This window comes from Canis aureus, chromosome 4 (genome assembly GCF_053574225.1).
Source record: "Canis aureus isolate CA01 chromosome 4, VMU_Caureus_v.1.0, whole genome shotgun sequence".
Lineage (NCBI taxonomy): Eukaryota > Metazoa > Chordata > Mammalia > Carnivora > Canidae > Canis > Canis aureus.
In genome coordinates this window covers 64,040,961-64,053,353 of record NC_135614.1, presented here as the reverse complement: position 1 = coordinate 64,053,353, position 12,393 = coordinate 64,040,961, and the positions used below count along the sequence as shown (strand labels likewise).

The following is a 12,393-nucleotide window of genomic DNA, read 5'->3' as shown; positions in this document are numbered from 1 at the left end:
AGATTTCCCAAATTCACTACTTGATAAAAGGATTAAAAATGGTTCCATCCAAGTTAAAGTCAACACGAACTTAACAGATTTAGTGTTCTAAATCTATTCTGTCTTCGGTGCTTCAATTTCCTGTGCCAAATGAGAACTTCTTATTTTAAAAAGAAAAAAAAAGCACCAAGGAGAACTAAAAAAGATTCTTTAAATTATTTAAAATGCAAACACCAACATATGATTTTGTTTTCTTCTCTCGAAACTACAAATTTCAAACACATTGAGAGAAAGGTATGTATTAAAGACAGCATTTCTGAATATTGGATTGCAGTTATTTTGTGCTTCTGAAATATAAGAACTAGGATTTACTTCTGGGGGGAAATTCCAGTATTTGACCTCACTTTTGGCTCATTGGGTGTCCTGCTTGGCAATAAAAGTAGTATAATAGCTACCTGGATGATCTAAGATTTTCAAGTCTTGGGGGACAATAAATTACTTCATTGTGAACCAGCTCTGCTGCTAAAATGCCCCTGTGGTTTATACATCTCTCAGCATGTATGTGCTCACACATGCACATGTGCACACGCACACACACACACACACACACGCACACTATATGCCAATCAGTCATTGTTTCCTTGGTCTCTTTTAGGTTGATGGGACAGAAGTAACATGCCAGATTGCTTCATCTCAGAAGACTGTCACCTGTGATGTAGGCTACCCTGCTTTGAAGAGGGAGCAACAGGTACAACTTCATTACATTCTTAAATCCACACTAGCCCCTCCTTGGCACTCATGTTCATTCACCACCATTCCACCTTCTTCGTTACGTAACACCATTTGACAGGTATCACAAAATAACTAGGTGAATATTTAAAGGAAGTTTTTTAAAAATCTGAATGTTTTAAGTTATTAATAAAAGTGAGATTTCCTCCCCCCTCCATGCAATTCATTTCAAAAGCATATACAATAAGGAGGGGTTTCCGTTTTGTTTTGTTTTGGTTTCTGAATACATTGACCAACACTGGTCAGAATGCTGTAGAAAGCCACAGATAGTATATGTTAACCCCTGACAAGCAAATTTCACATCGGCACAAAACTTTCCAATTCTGACACGTAGATATGCCTGTGATGTGATGATCTGCACATGTCACTTGAAAGGTGAACCCTCTGATTCTAAAGGTGTGGCAGGCTAAATAAAGCAAGGTGGATGAACAGATATTATACAAGTGTAAAAGCTTAAGGCATATAAAATTCACAATCAAACTGGAGTGAGTTTACTTTTCTGGGGAACTTTTTGTTAATTGGTCCCTGAGTATAAACCATCCTGGATTAATGAATTTTAATTTTGTGCATAGGTGACTTTCACTATTAACTTTGACTTCAATCTTCAAAACCTTCAGAATCAGGCATCTGTCAGTTTCCAAGCCTTAAGGTAAAACGTAATGAAATCATGAATTGATGATAGGTGAGCTTTAATAATATTCCTCTTTAAGTAGTTTCCTAATGTTTGTTTCAATAGCGAAAGCTATGAAGAGAACAAGGCAGATAATTTGGTCAACTTCAAAACTCCCCTGCGGTACGACGCCGATATTCACATAACAAGGTGAGTGAAACAGTGAGTCACCTGTGGCCACTGAGGTCAGTTGGTTTGTAACACATTTGGCTCAGGACTGAAGAAATCCTCCATATGTTCATTCTTAACTGGAAAATTTGAATTAAATATTTCCCCCCTGTCAACTAAAACAGAAACCCAGGGATGCGTCAGTCCTTAGGAGAATCTTGAGTGACTATCTGGGTTTACAGACAGAGGGCAATATCAGAAAGCCAGAGGAGCAGCCCTTCTGCCCAGGCCACAGTGAGAGTCCTCTGCAGCCCTTCAGAGGAGATGCACACTTTCCCAAGGGGTCAAAGCAGGACTCCCCGGGCCCTGAGGAGTTGCCACCACTTTCTTCTCCATATCGGCTCCCTACCATCCACATGAGCACTCAAGCAATAGCCCCATCTCTAAACACTGAAGTGCCAGGCACAACGCTTTACACATAGTAGGTCCACCACAAATATGACATCTAGTCATGGAAAATTAGTTTCTGGGTGGAAAATTCCTGACATAACATATTAGAGTTTTTTTCCCAACCAACTGGAAATGAGGCATTTGCCAAAGGAGATCATTTATGAAGAAATGCTGTATTCTCTTTTTTTGCTTGGCCAGAGCAAGCATAGCTGAAGGCAGTGGAAATAGGATACTGGTTGGTACCAGCTATCTTGAATTGTTCAGCAGGGCAGGTGTCTTGAGAAGTAGCTACGTGGAACACCATAGGCATGAATAGGGTGATGCATCACCTTTAACTCCCATCAAGAAATGAGTCAGGTTCATGGGTGCAGACACACTGGAGCACAGCTATGCAGGTACACAGGCTGAAGGTGATGCTCAACCCCCAGCCCAGGAACCAGAGTTCTCCATTTAGTGAGGCATGCTGGGAGCTTCTGAGCACACATGTCCTGTGGTATATTGCCAACAAGCCATGCTGCAAACAGTGTTTAGGGAGAATGGATTTCTCTGACTTGCCACATCACCCAACCCCTAAAAGCATGGAACACAGGTCATGCAGTAGATCACTGAGTAAAAACAAAAAGGAAAATGTGTCATTATGTCTAGAGCTCAAGATATATGAGCAAAGATGAAAGAATCCTTCTATATCAAGTGAGCTGCAAACAGCCAAAGCAGAACAAAATATAGCACAAGTCATCCATCCCTGAAAAACTAATCACTAACTGCAGATTCCGAAAGGACCCATGGTGCTAAAAGGATTGAAGGCCAATGCATCCAGAGAGATTGATATTACCACATTACCTGTCTTTTCTTCCTATCTACATTGATTCTTATCATAAATGCTTTTTCTTAATACAGCCTTTATAGGATTCTACTCTGCACCATGGCCAATATTTCCAGATACTTTAACATGAAATAAATATAAGATTGAAGTGAGACTTCACTTTCAATAAGGTCTTAGCTCTGTATTTTTGTGATAGTATACTGGATTTTAAGACTGTCTAATGCTCTTTAAAATATACCAAAAAGGGTTTTTTTAATTAATATGGAGAATTATGATGTATAAACACTAAAAATCCTACTATCCAGATAGTTCCTCTTGATGTTTTTGTTGTGTTTTGTTTCTTTAAAGAAAGACATGGATATAAAATCTAAAACACTATAGAAAGATAGACAATGGAAAGCGAAGTCATCCCTCCCACCCTCTGGCCATTCCAGAGATGACTTCCCTATTTTCAGAATATCTTCCAGACTGGAAGTTTGTTCATCTACCAGGATATATGCATGTAACACACTCACACACACACATATTTACCCAAATAGAATAATAAAATCCTTCTCTAACCTTGCTTTTTATGTAATCTTAGATAAGTTTTTGTATCAGGACATACAGATCTAACATCCTATTCCTGGCTGGATCATAATTAATGTAACCAATTCAAAATTAATGAGATATTTGGTTGTTTTGCATATTTATTTTGTTAACTATCACAAGTACTATAAAAAATAACATTTTTGCAATTTTTTTGAAAAAGTCCTACCCAATCATTGAATGTATCCCTTAGCAACCATTTTGATAAATGTGCAGTTATATTATGTAAATATTATGGGTGGAAATCATGATTGAATTACTTCTAAAATAGGAGACCCCTGAGGATAGCTAACTGCCTATAAATACATTGATCATGCACACTTAAGTAACTTAAGGAAAACTTAAGTAACACATGGAAAAATGTCAGCTCTCTTTAAAATGCAAAAACAGAGCATACTAATTTAGAAACTGACTCTTTTTAGGGGCTCATACAAAGGTCTTTTGGAAGGTAAGGGAATAATTCATGCATATACGGCCAGTCTCTCTCTTTTGAATTCTCGTCAGCATTCCCATTTTCCATGTAAGGCTGACAAATCATTGTTTCCTTTCATCTACATAACCTTGACAAATGCCACATCTATTTGAGTCTCCTAGGACATATTTTCCTTCTGAGAATTTGGAAAAGTTTGTGGGTTTTCTTTTAAGTATAAAAAAAGACAGGAGTTCCATAAAGAAGCCCAAAAATTATCTCAGAAAAGATCCAGTTCAATTTTTTTTAGGAAATAGAATCAACATACTAGAATTATGATAAATTGTCCAGGGGGAAGAAATATTGCTTTTCAGACTCCTATTCCTGCTACTAACCCCCCTACAGTCCCAGTGAAGCTATCCTGGTTGGAATCCAGCCTCAGCCTTAGAGATGAGTGAGGAGCATAGGGAAGGGTGTCCAGCTATGTTCCAGTCTGAGTGGTCCTGTGGGGATTCCTCTGACCTGGATTCCTCACTTCACTTGCAAACCCTAGTTGGCAACCCCAAGCAAACAGATCGTATCATCTGATACCTCTATGTCTAGTCTAATAAAACCTCTAGGTCAGTCATCATAAACATGGTCCCTACACTAGTCATGGAAACAGACTGACCAAACTCAATTCAAACCAAAGCATTAGAGTTGGTTTGGAACTAGAGAAGGATAGGGAGAAGGAATAACAGGGAAAATGTATGCCCTACTTTACAGGCATCCAGTATAAAATACTGCAGGATCTAAAACCCAGCACCCTATCATTGCATTTCAGCCACCCAAGTGGAAAATCCTCTGGCTTTTAAATCCATTCATCCAATCAACAAGGACTAAGTGTGCACTGCATTAACATGGCAGCCAGTATATTAGCAATCTTGAGTTCTATCAGTTCTAAAGTAATATATTTGTACTTATTTTAGAAACTTTACAACTGGTAAATATTTAATAGAGAATCTTGCAGAAAGATCAGGAAGGGAAATGTTTTTAAAGGAATTTGTTTTAGCCTTGGAAACATTAGCCTATAAGTAGCATTTGTTTTCATTAGGTTTTTATAACTAAATATAAACTTTTACTTGTAATATGAGCTAGAAGATATTTAAATAAAAGAAGTATTATGCTTCAAAAACAACAGCAAAACTAAAATATTTGGCTTTACAAACATCATCCAACAGATCCACCAACATAAATTTTTATGAAGTCTCTTCAGATGGGAATGTTCCTTCTATCGTGCACAGTTATGAAGAAATTGGTCCAAAATTCATCTTCTCCATTAAGGTTAGTAAGCCTGTCATAAGAATACTAAATCAGGGGGGCACCTGTGTGGCTCAGTCATTTAAGTGTCTGGCTTTGACTCAGATCATGATCTCAGGGTCCTGGGATCAAGCCCCGCCTAGGGGCTCATCAGGGAATCTGCTTCTCCCTCTCCCCCTGCCTGGTGCTTCCCCTGCTCCTGCTCTCTTTCTCTCTCTCTCTCTCTGTCAAATATATAAATAAAATCTTTTTTAAAAAATACTAAATCAGGAAGAAAGGAAGGGGAAAAAGGAGAGCAGGAAGAGAAGAAAGTAAAAAGTTGAAAGGTACCAGTGGTTCTCAAACTTGAGCATGCATTAGAATCACCTGGGGGAACATTAAGATACATGTCACCTGGCTCCATCCTCAGGGTTTGATTCAGTAGGTCTATGGTGAGACTAAAAATGCGCATTTCTAACAAGTTTCCAGATGTTGGTGGTGCAGGTGCTATACTTTGAGAACCACTAAGGCTCAATAAGTAAACAGCTGGGTTTTGTGCATAGCTATGTGTTCTGGATAAAAAAAATAATTGATTTATTTTGGAAGCAAATGTTCAACATTAATCAATCAATTAATCAACAACATTAATCAATTAATGTATTAACATAATGGTATTTCTATGGGCAAAAGTCTCTGGAATATAATTAACATACCAGTTTATCATGGGGAGATCACTTTTATTTGAGAAACCATTTATATACAAATATCTTTCAGTAAGTTTACATTGGCTATTAGTAAGCAATTATAATCTAAAGGTTATCAATTATATAAAAAGAAATTTGTGAAAATGGCTATTTTATAATAAATTATTGAAAATTTGGAAAGTAAAAAGAATTCATTCACTACCTTAAATGAATACCTTTTTTTTTTTTTTTTTTTTACGTTTCCTACTAGTGAGTTACATGGTTATAACCCTACAATTTGGTGATTTAAAAAAGAAAGAAATCTTTAAAATTCCTGATTTGTGATTCTGATACTGGAATTTATAACATGTGGCTAGTATTTAGCAACTACTTCCTTAATAGCATATTTAATCAGTTAGTAGTAACAAAATAACATTCATAGGGTATAATAAGTTATCAAATATGTTATCTATATTAACTCATTTAATTCCCAGGTTAGTTACAAAATTGGTGGGATTATTGTTCGTATAGTTATTTTATTTTTAAGATTTTATTTTTGAGTAGTTTCTACACCCAATGTGGGACTCAAACTCACAACCCCAAAATCTAGAGTTGCAAGCTCTACGGACTGAGCCAGCCAGATGCCCCCCTATGGTTATCTAAAATGTTAACAGCCAGTATAAGACTTGAGCATTGCCCAGTTAGAACAGACTCCCCACCAATAAGAACAGATGCTGTACCTGCACACATCCACTAAGTTACTCATTATTTTTGATTTACAAATGAGGAAAACTAAAGCATATAGAGGTCAAGTATCTTGCCCAAACTACACTGTTAGTCAGGGACAGAGTGGAATGTCAGCCCTGGTAGCCCAACTCAACAGACAGTAAGTGTCTTTAACCAACTGCTAATTCACAAATCATTTACCAGTTTAAATTGTAAATGTTAATTTCTCCATGAAGAGGTGAGACACAGAGACCTGGGTGTGACTCTAAAGTAACAATGCTTACTTTCCAATGGACTCAATCTTACCACTTAATAGTCGCCCTCCATTAACAAAGACGTTATTGAGCATTTCCTTGGCAATAGGTGCATGATGTAGCAATAACCAGAATGTTTTCTTCCATACTTCACAGGTAACAACAGGAAGTGTTCCAGTAAGCATGGCATCTATAATCATCCACATCCCTCAATACACCAAAGAAAAGAACCCATTAATGTATCTGACTGAGGTGCACACAGATCAGGTAAGGACAACTGAATTGCCTATAAAAGTGTGCACTTCTGATATTTCAATACAGAAATATCCCATGAGGTTGTGGTGATCATGTCTGATATCATATGGATGGAAAGATGAGAAGATTAATGCCATGCATCCTGAGTGCCAATTAATTAGCCATCAGTTTCATATTAGAAGCAGGATATTGTTATAAGGAAGCAATTACAGATGGCAGAAATTATTCCTAAAGCTCTGTTTTGGCCAGGTGAAGATCTGATTCTGTTAGAGTCCTGTTCTTAGAGTAGTCGACTGGAAGTATGAGGTTGAACCCACCATGGGAAACTAGTTGGTCTATGCAGCCACAGTTAGTAGCTGGTCTTTAAGATGTCAGCCTGGGCTTTCACCTGCTAGTGATCAACCCTGGCTCCTCATTTTTATCAGCTGTTTCCAGCCCAGGCCCAGGCCCACTCCCATTTACTCAAATCAGAATCTTCAAGACGAAGGCTCTAGTACCAAAGATTCCTTAAAAGCCCCCACCCCTAGGTGGTTCTAACATGCAGCCTGGATTGAGAAGCCCTGTCTAGCCAAAACCCTTGACACCGGCTCAGCCTTAGACTGGCACTCATCAAAAAAAAAAAAAAAAAAAAAAGACTGGCACTCAGAGCAAATTCTACGGTAGCGTTACTCCTGTGATGTGTATAGGTGACTACAGGAAATCAAAATTTTAAAATGTTCCACAGAAAACCCTGAATTCAGTCAGTCACAGCCTATTATTTCAAACAGTCTTCTACGTATCAGGCTGTAAGAACCAGTGCCACCCTACCAGGTTGCATCAGGGACATTTGAATATTTCAAAGTTTACATTAGTAATTACAAGAAGTGTGGCAGGTTCAGTAATGTGAAAGAAGCCTAACAGTCCCTCCTCCATCCCGACATGTGACCACAGGATTTCCTAACATGTTAAAAGGAACATCATAATGATTTTGCTTCCTGAAATTGATTTTATGTCCTTCTTTATAGGCCGGTGACATCAGTTGTAATGCCAAAATAAATCCACTGAAAATCGGACATACATCTCCTTCTGTGTATTTCAAGAATGAAAATTTCCGGCACATAAAAGACTTGGTGAGGATAGGTTAACGGGGTGACTTTGGGTGATGCATTATTTGTTTTACCTGGAAATCAATGCACTTCTCTGCTCCTATCACCTCATATTATAGATTTTTCTTGCTTTGGCTTTGATGGCCTGTATGAATTAAGATTTCGAAAATAAATCCTCAAATCTAGGTTTTGAGATTATTACTTATGCCAGTAATGTAAAAGTACTGGATTTCATGAAATCAAAAGTATTCCATGTGAAACTACTGTTTTGTATCAGGCACTTTGCAAGCATTGCAAAGAACTGAGAGGGAACTGGGCAGGCACTCTGAAGGGGAAATGCCTTGCATCCTTCATCCACATAATCACTGAGGTCTTATTTAGCTACTAAGATGCTTCTCCGGCCACCCTTCTTGGTTTTCCAATATTTTATTATCTCCTGCTCCAGAGTGATGTGCCTTTCTTTGAGAAAGAGGCTAGTCTAGCATCTGGTATGATGCTTAGCATATATTTCTTTTAATATTTCCCAATTCTAGCTTTCATGGTTTCTTTTTTTTTTAAGATTTATTTATTCATTCATCCAGAGAGACCAAAGAGAGAGGCAGAGACACAGGCTGAGGGAGAAGCAGGCTCCATGCAGGGAGCCCGATGTGGGACTCGATCCCAGGGTCTCCAGGATCACACCCCAGGCTGCAGGCAGCGCTAAACCGCTGCGCCACGGGGGCTGCCCGATGCTTAGCACATATAAGTACTCAAATAACAAACATTTAGCAAACAGTAACCCTAAACAAACAGTAGTTCTCCTCTAAGCACGACATGGAAATTCTGGTTTTCTTTTATTGAAATTATTTTATTTTGTGATGGATCAGGGTGTGGATATAGGAAACAGAATGAAATAGTTTCTTTTTTTATGGTCTAATTACAATGTATGGCTTAAATCTAAACAGTAGTACATAAAAATGCCCAGGAGAAACTCATCTCAGGGTATGCCAAAATATACCTCTGAGCATTTTCCTTAATTTGAAAATACTTTGATTTTGTAAAAATGGCAAGTGTTCACTGTGAACATAAAACACAAACAACAAACTAACGTCCTCTAGAAAGCTAATAGCCAACCACTCAGTATTGAGTGAACATCCTTCTCTATACCTCTAAGAATTAACCACATCTAGATATATGTATACTGTTATATAAATGGACCATGCCACCTTTTTTATTAGGTCAATATGTCATTGACTTTTTTTTTAAAAAATAGACTTTTTTTGGAGCAGTTTTAGGTTCACACAAATTTGATTGTAAAGTACAGAAGTTTCACAACTACCTTTTGCCCCCCACATATGGACAGCCTCTCCCACTCTCAAACCCCCTCCCACATCAGAGCAGTACATTTGATGAACCTACAGTGGCACATCATAATCATCCAAAGCCCATAGTTTATATTAGCATTCACTCTCAGATGTCATTCTATAGATTTTCACAAATCTATAATAACCTGTATCCACAATGATAGTATCATACAGAATAGTTTCACTGCCTTTAAAACTCCTCTGCACTCCACCGATTCATCCTTCCCTCCTCCCTAACCCTTGGCAAACACTGATTCTTTTACTGTCAATTTTTTTTCATCTAAGGAATGCACCTTTATCAATTATGTTTAAAGACTAAATTGCAGGGGCACCTGGGTTGGCTCAGTGGTTGAGCATCTACCTTTGGCTCAGGTCGTGATGCTGGGGTTCTGGGATTGAGTCTCACATCAGGCTGCCTGTGGGGCACCTGCTTCTCCCTCTGCCTATGTCTCTGCCTCTCTCCTTCTCTCATGAATAAATAAATAAAATCTTTAAAAAAAAGGCTAAATTGCACTGCACTTTGTGCATGTATATTCAATAACTTATCTAACTAGTACATTGGGGATAAAAATGAATTATTTCGTAGGGGGGGTGTTTTTACTCTCAGAAATAGTAATGCAATAAACAGGTGTGATATACTCCTCTCCACGCATTTCCAATTATCATCCATAGAGATGGGAAATGGCTGGGCCAAACGGTGTGCACTTTTTACCTTTTGGAGCATTAGTGCCACAGTCTCCCTTTTCATGAGACTGCCTATTTCCCTAAGTCCTTCCCAGCACGGGGTTTTATCTTTGTAAAATCTTAGCATTTATTTTTTAAGCTCATACTAACTCTTTCCTTTTATCCTTGACTCCAACCTGAAAGAACTGCAGAACTGCTTCATGTAGCAATGTTACCTGCTGGCTGAAAGACCTCCAGGTCAAAGGAGAGTACTTCCTTAACGTGTCTACCAGAATTTGGAACGGGACTTTTGCAGCAGTAAGTATAAGCTTTATTTGTTGGGCTTATCAATAGTAACGATGCATAAGGCTTCACTGTCAATAAATTCATACCTGTCAACAAGTATTCCGGCTAATATCAGCAATGCCCAAATGACTCAGAGCGATTTTTACCCTGGAAGACAATACATTTCTGATCCCTTTCCAAAGCTTGCCCAGATTCTGGTTGTGCCTCAGAATCACTGGGGTGCTTATAAAGCATTAGCTGCAGAGACTCCATGATACCCTAGTATATCAGAATCTTTGGGACGTCCTCAAGATCCCATGCTGTCCTGGGGAACCATGGGTCACCTAGTTTGTCTTTGTCCTCATGCTCCTGATATTCCTGACTTCCTAGTCACTTCTAACATGACCAAATCCAAGTACAGTCTGTCTCCATCCTTGAGCTCCCAGCTAATTGATTGATCTCAGCTCACCATGTAGATGAAGCCAACATAAGGATCCATCTTCCTATATTCAAACCTTGGAGCCACTCTGCTCTCCTGTTTTACCCTTTCCCTGGTGAAAGCCCAGGGTACATACACTTTTTTTTCCCCAGTCCTTCCAATCTCACGAAAAGTTTGAAGAAAGTGTCAAAACTATGTCAGTGTTTTTTCCATTTGGCAGATGTGACTCGGCAGTAGTCATATCTGCTTCTCGCAGAGATTTTGGTAGCCAGAATCTCAGTCTGGCATGAAAAATAGGACGGACAGGGCTCCTTAAATCTGCGTAAGTAGCTAGCTATTCATTTTATCAACACTGGCTTTGTTCAAGGCAGGAAAATAATTAGTCTGAAACTTCCAAGAGTCCTTGTGGTTCTTGTGGATTTTTTTTTTAAACAGATCATCAATCCTCAAGGTGCCAACCATCTATACTCTATTCCCTATACTCTAACCATTTCATGATCTCTCCAAGAACCCCATACCCTGCCATGGAGTTTTAAGATTAGAGAACTAAGTTCTCTCCAAACTTGTCCCTGGAACCAAAATATAAGCAATATTCTTGGATAAAGACATAACAGAAAGAGGAATAGTGAAAGGCAGGGCGGGGAACAGAGAAGTGGGAGAGTGCAGGAGTGAGGAATTGGGTTTTCTTCTTGTCTGTGTTTATTTTATTGTTAGTTATGTTTGGTTTCAAGCCTTTCAGATCCGTCTAAATCCTATAAGATGGGAAGCATGCAGAGAGCTATACCACCATCCCAGCTGATGCAGTTTGGCCAGATTTCACCAGTTGGTTCTTGTCTCCTTGGATTTGAGGAACAAATGTTTTCCTAGCAACCTTTGCCAGCTGGGAAGGAAAACTGACTGTTGGAAATCAAAATGCAATCATACTGGCTCTGTAAAAAGCATTTGGGTTTTCTTGAGTTTGTTTAAAAACTACATTATTAACTGTTAAGACTTTTAAAAGTACCTTCCCAAAGGTGGTCAGGAGCAGCAGTTTCATTTCTGGGAGTAAATTTCTGATGATGTGTATTTATGCTTTTTCAATGGTTCTGGATAAGCTGGAAAACCCCCATGAGAATTATCTGAGTCCCACACATCTTCCTCTACCATAAAAGGTCAAATATTTATCCCCACCTTGTTTCCAGCTATTTCAACAGCCAAATGGATGTTCTCAGGCCACCTAGGAGATCCAGTCTGAAATACAACTCTCATTCCCTGTATTTGAGTCCATTAGCATACTTCCTTCACCCTTCTTCTGATGCAGTGCAAGTGTACATGTCAAGTAATTTCATCATAAAGTGATTGCTCAGGCCTCCAAATCAATGGCATTGTTGGCTGCCGTTTGTAAGGCAAAGCCTTGCTGAGTGCTAGCAGGTGTGTTACTTCACTCTCCTGGGTATGTGTGGTGTACCTACCACTATAAACCCTGCGTGATATCATGTGCACAGCTGTGCAAAGGGGCAGGCTGGGAGGATAGATCAGTGTTGTCAAGAAATTTTAGTCTACAGGGACTATGAAAATAGCATCACT

The 12,393-nt window shown here is 38.7% G+C and overlaps 1 protein-coding gene across 1 annotated transcript in view; it reads left to right on the top strand.

Annotated features, from left to right (window-relative positions):
* Positions 1–12,393, top strand: part of ITGA2 (integrin subunit alpha 2) — a 102,373-nt gene that overhangs the window by 81,058 nt on the left and 8,922 nt on the right. The window contains exons 21-27 of the mRNA XM_077896003.1: positions 635–727; positions 1,341–1,417; positions 1,505–1,588; positions 5,037–5,139; positions 6,914–7,024; positions 8,017–8,121; positions 10,308–10,421. Of these exons, the coding sequence (XP_077752129.1) occupies positions 635–727; positions 1,341–1,417; positions 1,505–1,588; positions 5,037–5,139; positions 6,914–7,024; positions 8,017–8,121; positions 10,308–10,421 (687 nt within the window). The remainder of the gene's footprint in view (positions 1–634; positions 728–1,340; positions 1,418–1,504; positions 1,589–5,036; positions 5,140–6,913; positions 7,025–8,016; positions 8,122–10,307; positions 10,422–12,393) is intronic.